Raw genomic sequence first — 18,429 nt, 5'->3', positions numbered from 1 at the left:
CTAAGGTACTGAGAGGGGAGGGGGAAGTGAGATGCACGGTGGAGAGTGTGTGTGTCTCTGTCTCTCTGTGTCTCAGTAACCTAGGGGCAGAGATTGAGGGGGAATGTTATACTGGGGCAGAGATGGAGGGAGGGGGGGCATGAAATGGGGCAGATGAAGGAGGATATAAAACTGGTAGAGAAATGTAGGGGTGAAATGAAACTGGGGGTAGAGGAGGGGGGCACTTAAACTGGGGGGACAACTGAAGGGGGCATTAAACCGTGCAGGTAGCTGGAGGAGGACCCGTCTGCCTCTAGTTGCCCCCAGTTGCCACCCTCCAGCTACCCCTACGGTTTAATTGTTGCTTCTAGCTGCCCCAATTTCATGTCCCCTCTAGTTTCCACCAGTTTATACTGGGGCTCCAGGAGAGGCACTTAATACTGTGGGGCATTTGGAAGGGAACATTATAATGTGGGGACATATAATGTACGGGTAACTGTAGGAGGATTATACTGTGTGGGGTCACATGGAAAGATGATTGAGAATGGGCGGACTCAACATAGAAGTGGGTGGAGCAAAATTTGCTGCGGCGAGCATGGCCCTCTAGAATAGTTTTAATTTCTTATGCGACCTCATGGGAAAATCAATTGCCCGCCCCTGCTGTAGACTATAATGGGGTCCACCTGGTTTTCACGGTTTCTGCTCAAAAGGGGTGAGAAAGAATGCAGAAAGAAAAGCGCTGCTTGCCGATGGAGAGCCAAGGCTGGTGTGAACCCGGCCTAAGGGTTAAATGGTTTCATCAGGTTCCCTTTTAACACTGTAACTGCCAGATGAGGCCTCTATACTTAGGGTCAATAGTAATCTCTGTACAATAGGGTCCTCATACCTCTAATATATGAATGTCAGGGCGTTTTCATGGACCCTCAGATTTCAGCTGTAGGGGGCAGTACGGCTCCTGTGACCACCTACCGTAGTTTCCTCAGCAATAATCTCTGTTTTCCTCCTAGGGAAGTCGCGATAACATGAGCATCGTACTCGTCTGTTTCCAAAACGCCCCTAAAGTTTCTGAAGAAGCTATCAAGAAAGACGCAGAGCTGGATAAATACCTAGAATCCAGAATTGAAGGTAGGCCTAGCATGTCTCCAGGCTGATCTGTGCAGGGACAGACGGGGACCCCAGCTGATCCTTAGCATTGGCTGCATCTCCTAACAATAGGCCTCTGACCTAGTGGTGCTTGGAAATCCTTTATTCTCTACCTCCAATGGTGGCAATGGGAATTTGTGGGTAGCCTTAGGTATTACCTGCAGATTCGTGCAGCCATTACCCGCTGCTGGTGAACCTGGGTTTTGATAGGTTGAGTCTGAGGACAACTGTGATCTTTGGTCATTCTGCAAGATTCGTGGCCAAAATCACAATGTGGCCCTAGCCTAAAGGCAGCGTCCTATGTGGGCCCTTACATTAGGATATATGGCAGTCGGCGGATCAGCATTAGACTGGCACTTTCCGCCTGTTGCAGCCGTTGATGACAGCCCGGGCGTATGGATGACCAGTCATGATATTGGCGAGTCTTTGAGACCAGGAGCCACTCTTTTATCGCATGGTGTGTGGCATTTTGGACGTTTTGCTGTGCAGGGTTGTTACATATCCGCCATACATCTCCTAACCGTAGGCATCTTGTACAAGGGGTAGCGTTCGCTTTGTGTCTTTATATAATGTTATCTAAAACTCAGGTTTTTGTTTTTCTCCTAGAAATCATGGCGACTGCTGGGGAGGAAGGAATGCCGGATCTCGCTCACGTCATGCGCATTTTATCAGCAGAGAACATCCCACATTTACCACCTGGAGGTGGTTTAGCTGGAAAGTGAGTGAATGTCTTGTCTGGTCTTGCTATACTGCACTTGTTACTGTACTGTAGTGTCATTGCTTTTATGCTTGTTTTGAGGTTCTCAAATTTAGTGGTTTGTCCTGCTTATATATTTGCACCTTTTTTTCTTATTTCCGTTGCTTTTTTCCTTTCAGACGCAGTGTTATTGAAGATGTTTATAATAGGTTGAATCCACATAGAGAGAACGATGGGGTAAGTATTAGAAATCCACACGCACGGCTGCTATGAAGCAGGTGGGGTGCGATATAAACCAAACAGGTCATGGAGCTCACGAGCGCTCCTTGGGACAGCTGATCCGTGTCAGGGGCCCCCCCACACTGACATATATGACTTATCCTAATACGTAGGACATCTATTAAAATAGAACCAGAACCCCTCCCCCCCTTAAAGGGGTTGTGCATCTAAGTACACTTGTTCCCTGCTCACAGGGTAGGGACTAAGTGTCGGATCGCCCGGGTGCCGACCACAGTGATCAGGCGACTGAAATCCCCCTAACATCTCCTCATTCACAAAGGGGCTTTAGAGGGACTATTGGACTGTTCTCCTGATCACTGGGGAGTCCTGGCAGTTGTACCCCCAGTGTTTTGACATGTAACCCCCCCCCCCCCCCCATCCTGGGCACTGAGCATGATGCCAGGCTGCTATGTATTGTACACTTGTCCTATCTGCAGTTCCCTAATCTATACGTGCAGGCCCCCTATATAACGGTTTGGTTTATGAATGCGCCTGGCGGTAGCTTAGTAACCTATCCTAGATCATCAGTTGCTTGAATGCTGTGAATATTGATATGAGGACGTCTGGCTGATGGAATAGTGATAAGTCCGATGTGTTTGGATTGTTGTAGAGTTACTTTTTTTTGTTTGTTCATTTTATTTTACTGACTGGGGGTCTTGATTCTAAATAAAGGACCCCACTGGAACAGAGGAAAATGATGCACCGCATGGGAAGTTGGTGGAAGCTCTGAGGGAGCTGAGAATAAATCATAGGGGAAATTACCGACAACTCCTGGAGGAAATGCTGAGTAGTTACAGGCTAGTTAAAATGCAGGGCGAAGATTCATCCGCTGGATCTACCGAAGCTCCTGCTCCCGACAGCGATGCAGTCACTGGAAGCCACACGCAGATGGAATAAAGTGTGCATGGCGTCAATCCTTCCCCCTTCTCACATTAGTTAATCTGTACAACCTGCGGCACGTGAACCGATACCTTGGTGTGGTCGTTCATTGCCACGTGGGCAGTCTCGATCTGGTCAGGAGCTCTGGGTCTCTTGCCATTGACCCCCACAATAGTGAGGACGGGCTCTTGTGGAATTCCAGGGGGGTCGCTTTAAGCAGATACAATGTATCAGACATTATAAACCCTAGAACAGTGGTTCCGGTGTCACATGATACATGATTCTCATCTTTCATATGACACCAGATCCGCTGTGCTAAGTTCTTTTGAACGCCTAAGGTAGAGTACAAGACCCTACCCATCGCTACTCTGGTGTGATATGGTGTATAGAGTTCTCCAGGCAATAGAGGAAAAAAAAAAAGTGAATTTCAGTGTAGGATTTTACAGAAACTTGCCAAAATTTGTTAATAATGAATCTTACAATCTTAAAGACACAAATGGTGTCAAAAGTTGTTAGAATGTGTAGGCTTTAAAGGGATTCTACCAGTAAAATCAAGAAAGTCTATTCTTCTCCTACCTTTTAGATGTCTTCTCCTACCTTTTAGATGTCTTCTCCACGCCCCGTTCGGTGGAAATGCTGGTTTCCGTCGGTATGCAAATGAGTTCTCTTGCAACACTGGGGGCGGGCCCCAATGCTGCGAGAGAACTCTCCAGCGCCGCCTCCATCTTCGCCTTGAACGCCTTCTCCCTGTGTCATCTTCCGGTGTTTGGTTCAAACTTCTAGGCCTCGGGCAGAGCCGACTGCACATGCCCAGGTCACAAGAAAATGGCTGCTTACACAGAGTAAGCTATTGTAAGCGGCCATTGTCTTGTGGTCCGGGCATGCGCAGTCGGCTCTGCCCGAGGCCTAGAAGATTGAAACCCAGGACGGAAGAAGACACAAGGAGAGGGCGTTCCTGAAGAAGATGGAGGCGTCGCTGGAGAGTTCTCTCACAGCATTGGGGACACCCCCAGTGCTGTTTGAGTTCTCAGGACCGCCCCCAGTGCTGCGAGAGTGCTACTCATTTGCATAACGACGAAAACCTGGATTTCTACTGAACGGCGGCGCAGAGAAGACATCTAAGGGCTCGTTCACACGTGAACAAAGGGGCGGATTTTGACAGCGGATTTCTCTTCAAAATCCGCCCCTTGACAATGATGGTCTATGCAGACCGCCGGGCTTCTTTTTTCCCGCTAGCGGCGGGCTGCTGCTAGCGGAGAAAAGAAGCGACATGCTCTTTCTTGAGGCGGAAGCTGCGGCGCGCTGGGCTGCGGCTTCCGCCTAGCGGCAACACCCTCCTGTGTCGGCTCATTCATTTTAGCTGACATAGGAGAGGAAAGCCGCGATTGCGATGGTCGCGGCAGGCAGGTTTTGACCAGAGAGAGAGAGACGCGTCTCGCCGCGTCTCTCTCTGTGTCAAAACCCGCGCAGACCCCCAACGTGTGCACTGACCCTTAAGGTAGGAGAAGAATAGCCTTTCTTAAGGCGCTTCCTACGTGTTAGTTAGAAAAAAAAGGGTATCCAATGATAGGACCCCTTTAAGGCCTCTCTTCAGGGTGCATTACCAATGGTCGGGTAGGGAGGGGATAGAAGAAGGAAGCGGTGCGTGCATAATGATTTGGTGAAGGGGGGCAGATAGGGAGGGTTGGGCAAGTTTTAGTTTATTTTCTTAGGCAGTGACGGTGCAATGAGCAACCACACAGGTATCTGCACTCATGATGCTCGGTGCCGTCCCAAGGGCTGAACGAGCTGACAGACTCCCTTATAATAACCCTTCCTCCCCGCCGGCCGCATCCACTCCCCGCCTTGGGTTTTATCTCCTTAGGCTGATACCATGAGCTTTCTATGGCCTATAGTAGCGTTGCTGCATTGGGCCTCTGGCAGAGGCCGCCCTCCCACCCTGCTCCTCTGGTGCCCGTCCAACACCTTCTCCAAAAATCCTCCTTCCCACGTTTTTAATTTAGTTGGTCGATTCTTAGTTGCTTTATTTTCTTAGTATTGATCTCCCGTTGTAGGTTTGCCGTTCCTTTTAGATTCAGGCTTTTTTTAATTCCCTCTTATGTCCAGTGTAAATGTAGACGTATTTATTTGGTGCGCCCGGTGGATTTTGCCCCACTGTGTAACGGCCTCCGTCTTCGGTAGGGGGCGCTATTAGCGGAGGTCTATGTAATACAATGGATTTGTATAGCGATTTAACCCTTCCTGTCGGTATGAATGTACTTTTTACCTCTTGTCGATGGCACTATGTTATACGAACTGCTTTCAATAAAAATAAACGCTCCAGTGCTTGAACGTCGGAGACGGTTTCTTTATTTTTAACCGCACGTCATAGCGTAGTCATGTGTTCACGGGATCAGTCCGTCACTGTCTATATTAATATCACCCCGGTCAGATCATAAGACAGCCAGACGTTAAAAGGCGTATCCCCTTCTAATGGTGTGACCTATTACTTCTGGGACCCCCGCCAACCCCCAGAAATAAGTCACTGTAGTCTTGTGCTGGGGATCCTTCAGCGCCAGGTATCTCTGTAGGGAGTGTCAATGCTGAATCTCTGGGGGTCCTGATAGTTAGACCTTCACTAATCATAGTGTTGGCATCTACTAGTGTCAGAGCTTCAGCTTCTGTGGTTGGAAAGTCTCCTTTAGGCTGAGGCCCAACGTTGCGAAAACGCAGCTTTGAGCTAAATCCAAGAATGGCTGCAAAAAGGAAAGGGAAATATATAGGAAGTTCTTATACTTCTGCTCAATCCACTCCTGGCTTTGGCTCAAAAAGACGCAACCAAAGCTGCATTTCTGCAACGTGGAGCCTTAGCCGTAAAGGGATTCGATCGTTAAAATCACATTTTTTTTTTTTTTTTTCTCGATCACACGTAGGAATAACCTTAAGAAAGTCTATTCTTCTCCTACCTTTAGATGTCATTTCCGCGCCGCCATTCGGTAGAAATCCTGGTTTTAATCGGTATGCAAATGAATTCTCTTACAGCACTGGGGGCGGTGTCCGGCGCTCAAACAGCACTGGGGGCGTCCCCAATACTGTGAGAGAAATCTCCAGCGCTGCCTCCATCTTCTTCTGGAACGGCCTCTACATGTGTCTTCTTCCGGAGCTGGATTCAAGTTTCTAGGCCTCTGGCAGAGCAGACTGCGCATGCCCGTGGACACAAGAAAAATGGCCTCTTATACAGTAAGCTGGTGTAAGCGGCCATTTTCTTGTGGGCATGCGCAGTCGGCTCTGCCCGAGGCCTAGAAGTTTGAGCCCAGCTCCGTAAGAAGAGACGTGAAGGGGGCGTTCCTGAAGAAGATGGAGGCGGCGCTGGAGAGTTCTCTCGCAGCATGGGGGATACCCCCAGTGCTGTTTGAGTGCTGAGATCCGCCCCCAGCGCTGTGAGAGAACGCAATTGCATACCCAAGAAATCCAGGATTGGTACAGAACGGTGGCGCGGAGGAGACATCTAAAGGTAGGAAAAGAATAGCCTTTCTTAAGGTTATTCCTACATGTTAGGGACAAAAAAAAATTGACTTTTAATGATAGGATCCCTTTAAGGAGCTGTGGGTGGTGTAGTGTCTAAAATAGACCCTAGAGCAGGGGTCGGTAACCTACGGCCCTCCAGCTGTTGGAAAACTACAATTCCCAGCATGCATACTTGCTTTACTGTTCATGGAAGTGAATGGAGCATGTTGGGAGTTGTAGTTTTGCAGCGGCTGGAGGGCCGAAGGTCGCCGACCCCTGACCTAGAGGTGTGTCTGAGTTCCGTGTTGTGATGATCCTCTGTTCCTCCTCCAAAATTTATGTGAAACTGACAACTGGGCGTTTCCAGTCGAGTATGTCTCTACGCACTGTGGCCCAGTAATGCTCAGCCATTAACTTGATCCTGAATTTTCCGGAGGAGTAACAGAGGGCCGAGAGATTCTTACCTGACTGACGGGGTTGAAGTCGAGGATATGATGTTACTATATAAAAGTAAAAAATTTTGCTTTTCGACAAGAAGATAACTTCTAGGTCCAGTGCAAACCGCAGCAATATAAGTCACGCTTTTGTTTTGTTTTTTCTTTTCTGTAGGGTGCTGGCGATCTAGAAGACCCATGGTAGCCTTTCAAAACTTCCCTATATGTTTTTGGTCTGGAATAAAGGGGGAAAAACTTAAAATCACGGCTCTCTTCAAACCATCGAAGAGATTCTGGTGGAGAGCGTCAGCTATGTAATAAAAAAAAAAAAAAAAAAAAAAAAAAAAAAAAATCACAAATGGGCAAAATGAGAGATGATTAGTATTTTGCACCATTTATCGGTTTGTTTTATAACATTGTCACACTTTAGCAGTATTTTTTTGTTTTTTTTGTTGCCAGCCTCAGGATTTTTCTGGTCACGTCTCAGCAACTTTTACTCCTTTAACACTTCAAACTGGAGGGCCCGGCGGTGCGTCGTTTCGCCGTGGGGGGCGCCTTTGGTGCTATAAAAGAGCTTAGGAAGAAATCCGACGCCTCATGCAGTGTATTAGATGTACCGAGGTGCGCGCCATTGTACTCCAGGGTGCGGCACTTCCCGACTAAACTCCACACGCATGTAAAACACTTCATTGTATGAGACATTACTTTATTTTTTTGTGTGTGTGTTAGTTCAAGGGGATGTAAGACTACCACTACTGATTCCCAAAAAGTTGAAATTTTACAAAAATGTTTTTTCCAAAAAAGGGGTTTGTACCACGAGCAACACTCGTCCCTATTGCTGTGGATAGGAGGTAAGTGGCTTGTGAGCGGGTGCAAGACCCGAAGCGATCACAAGGGTATGGGATTGTCAAAAACAGCAGGGTAGGGTAGCTTGAATTGGATGCGCCATCACCCATCCATGGGCTTCTACCTGACCCTTATCACCCATCCTGTGGATTGGGATGAGTGATGGTCGTGGGTACTACTACCCCCTTTAAAGGGATCCTATTATTCAGAAGTAATTTTTCTGCCTAACACGTCGGAATAGCCTTAAGAAAGGCTATTAGTCGCCTGCCTTTAGAAGTGGTCTCCAGCCTTCTTGTCGGTAGAAATACCGATTTTTTTACTGGTATGCAAATGAGTTCTCTCACAGCACTGGGGGCGGGCCCCAGCGCTCAAACAGCACTGGGGGCGTCCCCAATGCTGCCAGAGAACTCTCTCCAGCGACGCCTCCATCTTTAGCAGCAACTGCCTTTTCTGTTGTCTTCTTCCGTCTGTGTCACACTCAGACGCCTGCGCAGTTTGCAGAGTGTGCATGCCGGCCAGCGTCCATTTTTTTTGGAGGCCGCTCTTGCGCAAGAGCAGAGTGTGATCCCAGACGGAAGATGATGACAGAAGAGTCGGTTGTTGCTGAAGATGGAGGCGTCGCTGGAGAGAGTTCTCTGGCAGCACTGGGGACTCCCCCAGTGCTGTTTGAGTGCTGGGGCCCGCCCCTAGTGCTGCGAGAGAACTCATTTGCATACCGGTAAAACCGGTATTTCTACCGAACTGGGGGCCGGAGACCACTTCTAAAGGTAGGAGACGAATAGCCTTTCTTAAGGCTATTCTGATGTGTTAGGCTGAAAAAATTACTTCTGAATGATAGGATCCCTTTAAAGTTTTTCTTTGCTTCTTGCTGTGGGAGCAGAAGTGATCACCATTTTATTAAAAAATTTTAAAAAATTTTTTTGGTACATTCACAGCAACTGGAAAGCCAAACGCTGGCTGAACATATCATTCATGGCGAGGACGGCCCCTCCACACCTTCAGGGTGTTCTTCCCCTCCCCCCCCCCCCCCTTGATTATTGGTGTAGGCATTTTTTCTTTTTTAAGCTATAAAAAAAAAACCCTAGCCTCCTTTTTATAATGTAAATTGTGATGTTTTTGTTCAAGTGGATTTTTTTTTTCTTCTGATTTCAGCATAAAATGGTAGCACTGTGTAACGTGGGTGTAACTTTTTAATTTTATTTTTTTCTCCAGTTTTCAGAGCTTGACTTACCAATTTGAAATGACTCTATAGAAATATAAAATATACGATGAAATCTATTTTAAATCTTAGCGAAATAATACAGAGATATTTTCATGGATTCCGTGACTTTTTTCTTGGTTTTGTTTTTTCCGTCATTTTTCTAAGCAACGGGCATGGTACAAGAGCGGCTGTCGTGAGGTACTTGAAGATTTGTCTGATTCTATTTTTGCAATAACCTTTTGATTTATATAAATTTTTTTTTGTATTCCTTTTAAGTCGCGCATGTCGTTGAAAGGCCGAACGTGGAGTAAGAAAGTATTTATCTAAAAAAAAAATTAAAAAAACACAATTTGCAAAAAAAAAAAAGAAAAAACAAGGAATGTATACATTTGATTTACATGCTATGGATGCCTCTTGGGGGGGAAAAAAAAAAATTTTGATTCGGCAAGAATGTTGTTACATTTTTGTTTAATTTTTTTCTTTTATGTGAAATAAAAAAAAAAAAAAAAATTTATTTTTTTTTTTCCCTGTAACTGTTCTCTTGCTGATATCCGAGACTCTCTTTCCATCCTGGTACACCTGGATCAGCGATGCCAATTTACTACTATAATTTTTCCTGTCTTTTTATTTGTGTGTTTTTTATTGTCTTAGGGTTACCGCTACCATCTTTTATTTATTCTCTAGATTTTTAGGTCTGTAAGTTAATTGTTCTCCATGATAATGCAGAGTTCTACTTTTCCAGTGGCTGGGATGTTTTGTTTTTTTTTTGTTTTGTTTTTCTTCTTTCTTTCCTCCCTTTCGTCCCCCCCATATTCTGTTGTTGGGGGAATTGAATGCAAACAGGCTTGATCAAAATGTCCACTCTGGTCCAAACCTATAACTTTCCCAGTACCATATTGTGATGTTTCATACAATACAGTGAACATAACCAACTTGTTACCTTCAATAAAGGATTGGTAAAATGGCGTGGTATTTTTTTATTTATTTATTTTTTTCCCTTCCTTGCCATAAATGTGATTGATCTTAAACTTTTGTTTCTTGGGTTGACAAATTCCATAAACCCTCCATGACTTTTGAAGAGAGGGGTTTGCTGAGCGTATTGGTAAATTGTTAACCTATCTAACTTTCTTTAAAGGGATTCTACCATTAAAAGCACTTTTTTTTTTTTTTTTTTTTGTCGATCACACGTAGGAATAGCCTTAAGAAAGGCTATTCTTCTCCTACCTTTAGATGTTTTCTCTGTGCTGCCGTTTGGTACAAATCCTGGTTTTCTTCAGTATGCAAATGAGTTCTGTTGCAGCACTGGGGGCGGTCCTCAGCACTCAAACAGCACTGGAGCTATCCCCAATGCTGCGAGAGAACTCTCCAGCACAGCCTCCATCATCTTCAGGAGCAGTCTCTCCGCGCCTCCTCTTCCAGAGCTGGTTCAAACTTCTAGGCCTCAGGCAGAGCTGACTGCGCATGCCTGCGGCCATAAGAAACGTGGCCGCTTACGCTATAAGTAAGTGGCCATTTTCCTGTGGGCATACAAAGTCATCTCTCCCCGAGGCCTAGAAGTTTGAACTAGCTCCGGAAGAAGAGGTGCGGAGAGACTGCTCCTGAAGAAGATGGAGGCGGCGCTGGAGAGTTCTCTTGCAGCATTGGGGATGCCTCCAGTGCTGTTTGAGTGTTGAGGATGGCCCCCAGTGCTGCGACAGAACTTATTTGCATACCGAAGAAAACCGGGATTTGTACCAAACGGCAACACAGAGAAGACATCTAAAGGTAGAACAAGGTTAATTCCTACGTGTGATCGAGAAAAAATGTGATTTTGGTAGAATCCATTTAAACGGGACATTCTAAAAATCTGGTCTGTATTTGCCAATACTGCCGGTATATACAGATATAGCAATTGGTTCGGTCTTCACAACTATGTGGACATAACCAAATGAATGGGAGGCAATACAACTTATCTGTTCAGAATCCATCACCATCCTATTGTGTAATTTGGGCTTACACTGGTATACTTCACCAGATCTGGCATCAAAATCCAAATCTGTTTTTAAGACGGAAAAAAAAATATATATATATCGGCTTCCACTTTTTGAAGCTTGATCAATTGTCAGATTCCTATGTGAACGCTTCCTCATAGACACAATAACGAATGCATTATCTGCTGAAAGAAAGTACAATAGGTTAAAGTATGAGCGCAGTGTTCAGCTGGTCTTCCCTACAAGATAGGGGGGGAGGGGAGGTTAGGGTTGTCCGAATATATTAAGGTGTGAAACATAAAAAACAAAAAATTTTCCAATGGGAACTTGGCATAAATCCTATGAAAGGTTCGCAGGCTTGTCCTTATATCAGTGATGTTATAATCTGAATAGAAGGGAATGGATTGATACTATTCTATACATTGATGTTGCAGTGGATAGTGTGAAAATAAAAATAAAATAAAAAAAAGTTTAAATCTTTCTCTAGATCTCATATAAAGTAGAAGGTGGGGGCGGAAAAAAACAAACCTAGATATGCAAAGACGAACATTGGCGCGGTCTTGAAGGGGTTAGATACTGAACTACAACCAAGCCAGAAGCCACACAGTAAATGGAGATGGAAGTAGAAGGCTCCATCCCCTGTATAGTGGCCTTGCCAAAGTACTTCAGCTCTGCTCTAGTTCATGTGAATAGGTGACATGCCAAAGGCACTGAGTGGTGGAGACTGCCCACTTGACAGTTTATTGCAGTGGAGACTGCCCACTTGACAGTTTACCTAGATGGAGACCGCCCACTTGACAGTTCACTAGCATTGGCCACAAAGTAACGGCAATGATTGTGACCAAAAGCAGCAAAGCTCAAGAAAAAGGAAAACTGCTCTGCAGTCACTGAAGATGTGACTGTGCATGTATGGCTACGACAGGTTCTCCACAGGGTGAATTCCAGCCACACATTGCAGAAACATACACGGAGTGGAAATGCTGCAAAATGCTTTCCAAAACTTTTGCTCAATTATACTTGTGGACACAGCGGTGGTCTCCCTATAGGTTTTGAAGCAGAGACTTTATTTTGCAAAAACCACAATGCATTGCTTCCAGTTTTTCCCGCAGTACAGAGAGACCTCTAATCTGTGATGTCACTCTGAATGTCATGTGACTGCATTCTGCTGCAAACTCAGACCCACATCAGATGCGTTCAGTTATGTGCAGGGGCCATAGGGTGGTATCAGGGCTGTGGAGTCGGCAGGCCAAACTTCCAACTCTTCTGTTTTCCTACAGCCTGACCCTGACTCTGACTCGGCTTGTGATTGATTCCTAGGGCCCAGTTCACATCTGCGTTCGGCAAATCCGTTCTAAGGCCCCAGAAGCGATGCTGTTATTCCGTTCCTCCGCCCCCCGGAATAGCAGCATCGCTCCTGCCGCTGCTGGCTTCATGCAGGGCAGGAGCATAGCGATGTTGCAGACACCTGTGACGGCGTCTAACCCTCCCCGGCATCCGCCTCTCTATTACAGCGGATGCCGGTCTGCATTGGCGGCCCCTTCCCCCCGAAGGGTAAACTAGACCCCCCCCCTCCATGCTCGCTCCTGTGCACTTAGCCCCATCTCCCTCAGAGCAGCAGATACATCACTTGCCTTATGAGCAGATAAGTCAAGGGATGTGTCCCAAAAAAATGAATAAAGTAATATAACGGCCAAACAAAGGAGTTTTGCTGAAGCAGTGTATTTAGGAAAAGTCTTACATTCACATTAACAAACAGTATAGATAGGATCCTTGTGACGGGACAACCCCTTTAAGAAAGGCTATTCTTATCCTACCTTTAGATGTCTTCTCCGTGCCGCTGTTTGGTATATAATTCAGTTTTCATTGATATGCAAATGAGTTGGAGGCGTCCCTAATGCTGCGAGAGAATTCTCCAGCGCCGCCTCCATCTTCTCTCGTCTTCTTCCAGCGGTTGCTTCAAACTACTAGGCCACGGACAGCCGATTGTGCATGCCTGCCGTCCACAAGTAAATGGCCACTTACAATACTGTGTAAGCGGCCATTTTCTTGTGGCCGACGGGCATGCTTAGTCGGCGTTGCCCTAGGCCTGAGGCCTAGAAGTTTGAAGCCACTGCTGGAAGAAGACCTGTTCCTGAAAAAGATGGAGGTGGCGCTGAAGAGTTCTCTCACAGCATTGGAGACGCCCCCAGTGCTGCAAGAGAACTCATTTGCATACCAACGAAAACCGAGATTTCTACCAAATGGCGGCGTGGAGAAGACATCTGAAGGTAGGAGATGAATAGCCTTTGTTATGGCTATTCTGAAGTGGTAGGGAGAAAAAATTGAGTTTTAATGATAGGATCCCTTTAAGTATTTTCTATATATTTCCCATTCCTTTGTGTCCGGTTAAAAAAAAACGGTATCGCCACGGAGAGGGCGGTCACTTTGCAGAGCCATTCAAGTGAATGGGTTTGAAAACTGTCCGCCGGATTTCCATCTCCTGTCCAGTTTCTCTCGGCAGAAGACGGAAACCCAAAAGCGGCGACCGGGCGCAGGTGTGAACCCGCCCTAACAGTTTGGAAACCTTTGTTTTCTAATCCGTTCTTCTCTCGAAACGATTTGCAAGCAGACGGATCCCAGACGCAGATGTGAGCCCAGCCTATGAAAATAAATATTTAGCAAACTTTGTATCTAATTAATGATACAAGATTAATAACTGTATAATAGAATTAAAACTCATTAGTACCGTATATACTCGAGTATAAGCCGAGGCCCCTAATTTTACCTAAAAAAACTGGGAAAACTTATTGACTTGAGTATAAGCCGAGGGGGAAAATGCAGCAGCTACTGGAAAATGTCAAAAATTAAAATGGTCGGAGTTTTTGGGTGCAGTAGGTGCTGGGGAAGGGGAGGGGGTGTTTTGGTTGTCTGTCTGCCCCTTCCCTGAGCTTGAGGACTGGGTTTTTTCCCCCACTTGGAATTCAGCCTGGCTGTCTATAGGGGATCTGCAGTGCTCCTATTAACCCCTTCCTGACGGACCAGGAGCACTGCAGATCCCCTATATTCAGCCTTGCTATAGTCAGACTGAATTCCAAGTGTGTGTGTGGGGGGGGGGGGGGGGGGGGGGAAGCAGTCTCAGGGAAGGGGCAGTTAGACCACTTTTTTCCCACTAAGGTGTTTACCGTACAGGAAAAATATTTTTATAGATTTGTAGAGCGGCCGTTTTCAGACACAGGAATACCTAACGTGTATGTGTTTCATAGTATTAGTTTTATATGTGTTCTAGGGAAAGGGGGGGGTGATTTGAATTTTTAATTCAGGGGGTCTGATCACTAATGCAATACATTACAATGCTAATACATTGCAAAAATCGTCATTTCTTTTGCAGGCTGCATAGAGCAGTCTGCAAAAGAAAAGCACTGCAGCCGGGGACCCTTTGGTCTTCCTTCAGCTCCGCACTCCTGCCGGCAGCCGGGGATCTCCCTCAGAGCTTCAGGGCTGCATTTGAGAGAGTGGTCGTTCCCGCTCCCTCCTCTCTCCAGGGGCATGGTGCCTCAGCGGTTCCCCCTGGAGGGCATCTCCACTGTAACTCAGGAACTCCGGCATTACTACTGTAAGAGTTACAGTGGAGGTGCCGATTGCAATGGCGACCACTCTGGAGCAGAGCGGCGCCATTATAGCTAGAGACTACAGCTACCTGGCATACAGACATCGGGGGGTGCCGGGATCGTGGTGATGTTGTTCATTTCAAACTACAGAAGTACTTACGGTACGTCTGCAAGAAGGCCCCTGATACTTCTGCCAGGAGCGTGGCAATGCTGCGGCCTGGCACCCGCCCCGGTGTCTGTATGCTGGGTCTGTAACTACAGTATTACTGTAATGACTCGAATATAAGCCGAGGTGGACTTTTTTAGCACAAAAACTGCTGAAAAATTCGGCTTATACTCGAGTATATACGGTCAATTCATTCTGAGTCGGTAACTATTTTCTGACTCCACTCAAATTTTCTCCCGACGGCGACTTCCCAGCCCTGGATATCACACGAGTGCTTGTGTTCCTAATGCTTCCGATTTTACCGCTAAGTTGTCAGGTCTTGCTTTTAATTTCTCGGGGTCTTTTTCTTATGCTTTTGTGGCTAAATGAGATTTTTTTTAGGGTAACGGACCGTGTGCAAACAAGACAATGTCAGCACTCAAGTGGAAACTGGAAATAGTTGAGACGTGAACCTCACAATTACCTCCATTTACACGCCACATTCTCTAGGCCCTAGTACAGATTTACTTTTAGAAGACAAGTATCATGAAGTTGAAGCCGGCCATAGACACGGACCGGACCCCTGCTGTGGCCGCACGACAGGTGACAACTAGAGATGAGCAAACAGTGAAATATTCATTTTGAGTAGAGCCTCAATATTCCACTACTCGATCGAATATCGAATCCCATTATAGTCTATGGGGGAAAAATGCTCGTTTCAGGGGAAACCACTATTCGGCTAAAGGAGAGTCACCAAGTCCATGAATAGCAGGAGGAGAGTGTTTAGGAGGAGCGCTGTGCAGTTATAGCACACGGACCCCATTATAGTCTATGGGGTCTGTGCAGTTTAACTGCACAGCGCTTGCAGTTGCGCTGATAAAAAGTAAGCTCCCTCGTAACAGCAAGCTGCCAGCTCTCCTGAGAAGCAAAGACGAGCCTGTGGCAAATCAGCGCTGGTTCTGCAGCAGGCTCGTCCTTGCTAGCTAGGAGAGCTGGCAGCTTGCTGTTACGAGGGAGCTTACTTTTTTGTCATAGGAATGAATTGACCAGCGTTGATTGGTCAGTGTACAGCATTCGGCCAATCAACACTGGTTCTGCCGGAGGCTCATCTGTGAGGAGGCGGAGTCTAAGATCGGACCACAATGGAGACTGCCTGATGTAGCTTGGGTTTGTCTGCCTGTTGCTATTTCCTAATCCTTCTTGAAACACAGTAAGGGCGGGTTCACACCTGCACCCAATCTCCACTTTGTGGGTTTCCGTCTTCTGCCGATAGGAGACGGAAACCTGGCAGTGAGTATCTGCCCGTGAGTGTCTTCTGGTCTCCGCGGCGAAACTGTTTTGTTTTTTGTTTGTTTTTTTTTTAACCGGACAGAATGTCCTGCATGTCTGACTTTGTGACTGGTTAAAAAAATCGGTTTCGCCGCGGAGATCAGAAGACGCTCACCCATTCAAAAGAGTGGGTTGGAAAACTGACCGCTGGTTTCCATCTCCTGTCCAGTTTCTCGGGCAGAAGACAGAAACCTGAAAGCGGAGCCCGGGCGCAGGTGTGAACCCGCCCTAACTGAGGGACCAGCAGGGGGTTCAGGCAGTGTCTGTCAGGAGCAGCAGGGGATCCATAATAAGGTATTATTTTGATATTTTTTAAAACCCATTCTGAACCTTTGGTTCCTTTGAAAACCAGGCATTCATCTATAGGGAGCTCCTTCTGATAGGGGGCGCTAGGAGCAAATTCCTCTTTTCACCAATATGGTCTCAATTAGAGATGAGCGAGTACTATTCAAAACGGCTGTATCGAATAGCACGCACCCGTAGGAATGAATGGAAGCGGCCGACACGCAGACATTGCCGGTGGTCGGCCGCTTAACCCCCTGTGTGCCAGCTGCGTCCATTCATTCAAATGTGTGCGTGCTATTCAAAACGGGAGTTTCGAATAGTACTCGCTCATCTCTAGTCTTAATTGTATTCCTTACCCAGAATTCTTAGCAAGGCTTGCAGGGTCAAATAAGTCCCTGTACCAGTCTCTCCCCTTCTGACCCACATCGGGATCTCTCACAGCCAATTTAAAAAAGAAACAGGGTAAGTTTACACAGAAATTTTTGGTCAGGACTTTGAGGCCGTAGCCGCCTCAAAATCCTGACCAAATAGACAGCTCCCATTGAAATCAGTGGGAGCCGCTCAGAAGCGAGATGCTCATTCTTGATGCTCATTCTTCAGGCCGAGTCGCCTCACGATTCAGCCTGAAGACGCTTCCTCCTCCGGACTAGGCCTATTCATTGGGACTAATCCGGAGCGGAGTGCGTGACTGGATGCCGGTGCAGTGCATCGGCTTTCAGTCATGGCTACCCGTCTTTTGGACCGGAACCTGAGGTGGGGAAGGGGGGAAGGGGTGTGGATGGGGGTGGGGTTAAGCATGGGGGTGTAGATTACTGATGACGGACACTGCAGGTTATGAAGATGGCTATTGATGACGGACACTGTTATGAAGATGGCTACTGATGACGGATATCACTCCTAATGCTGCTATTAACTTCACTACAGCCTCACTACAGCTACATTACATGTCACAGGGACAAGTGACGTGTAATGTAGTTGCCCAAAGTTTGGTAGGCGAGTCCGGGGTGGAGCCAAGACCCGCTGCATGTCCTACATAGTATTAGAATCCCGGACATACAGCGGGTCCCGGCTCAACCCCGCACTTTGCTCACCTTATCCCGATGAGCAACAACCAAGCGGCAGTGTGGTGGGTCCTGGCTCAACCCCGGGCACTCGCCGGCTCCACAGCAGTTGCTGACTCCTCGCCGCCGGTAACCAGTGCAACATGCCCCGCGGCCCGGTACTGGTCCGCAGACTGGTGGTTGGGGACCACCGCTTCAAGGGACCAGATCCTCAGCTGGAAGGAAATAGGACACATGGCCATGGAGTTTTTTGGCGCTGATTTTGCCGATGAATCCACGTCAGAATCCACGTGGAAAAAAAGCCTCCCATTGACTTCAATGGGTTTCTTCTCCGCAGCATTTTTGTTTTGTTTTTTACAGCAGCCCGCTATGAGGGGCCTTAGCCTAAAAATGTTTATATGGTGTGACAGGTCAAATAGAAAGTATCCAGCGATTAAGGGGGCTGTACAGAATTTTCTAAATATGGCTGCTTTGTATGCGAAACAGCGCCACACCTGTTGATATGTTGTAATGAATTGAGCTGAGCTGCAATAGCACATGCAACATACCTCCCAATCGTCCCGATTTCCGTGGGAAATTCACGATTTTGGTGACATGTCCCGCGGTCCCGGTTGGAGGGAGGTATGTCCCGATTTCAACTCAGATCTGCGTCCGGAGTTGAATACATACACGACTAAAGCAAGGAGCTGTCACAGCTCAGCTCCTTGCTTTCCCGTGTCGCTCCCGCTAGTGACTGTGTAATTGTGATGTGATGATGTCACATCGCGCCTACAACAGTATTAGTGAGACTGCGGAGAGAGCGGTGGGGGGGCAAGGAAAAGGTGAGTTTAATGTGTGTACACATTGAGGTGGAACATGAAACTGGGGGCAGATGAAGGGGGGACAGCATGACACTGGGGGCAGAGATGTGGGGACATGAATCTGGGGGCAGAGATGTGGGGACATGAATCTGGGGGAAGAGATGGGGGGACATGAATCTGGGGCAGAGATGGAGGGGGGACATGAATCTGGGGGCAGAGATGGAGGGGGGACATGAATCTGGGGGCAGAGATGGAGGGGGGACATGAATCTGGGGGCAGAGATGGAGAAGACGGCATGACACTGGGGG

General features: G+C 47.0%; 1 protein-coding gene across 7 annotated transcripts in view; it reads left to right on the top strand.

Moving 5' to 3' along the window:
* PPM1B (protein phosphatase, Mg2+/Mn2+ dependent 1B) overlaps positions 1-8,054 on the top strand; it is a 60,422-nt gene extending 52,368 nt beyond the window's left edge. For 5 of the 7 annotated variants that reach the window (XM_075267041.1, XM_075267040.1, XM_075267039.1 and 2 more), the window contains exons 3-6: positions 987-1,104; positions 1,729-1,840; positions 1,999-2,056; positions 2,771-3,777. In XM_075267041.1, the coding sequence (XP_075123142.1) occupies positions 987-1,104; positions 1,729-1,840; positions 1,999-2,056; positions 2,771-2,995 (513 nt within the window). In that variant the 3' untranslated portion in view covers positions 2,996-3,777. Of the gene's footprint in view, positions 1-986; positions 1,105-1,728; positions 1,841-1,998; positions 2,057-2,770; positions 3,778-7,072 lie in introns of those variants that run through there. The other 2 variants (XM_075267042.1, XM_075267036.1) reach the window with 2 other exon arrangements.
* The last annotated feature ends 10,375 nt before the right edge of the window (positions 8,055-18,429 follow it).

The sequence above is a fragment of the Leptodactylus fuscus genome, chromosome 3 (genome assembly GCF_031893055.1).
Source record: "Leptodactylus fuscus isolate aLepFus1 chromosome 3, aLepFus1.hap2, whole genome shotgun sequence".
Classification (NCBI taxonomy): domain Eukaryota; kingdom Metazoa; phylum Chordata; class Amphibia; order Anura; family Leptodactylidae; genus Leptodactylus; species Leptodactylus fuscus.
The sequence above is the reverse complement of the archived record's forward strand: the minus strand, read 5'-3'. Positions and strand labels throughout refer to the sequence as shown.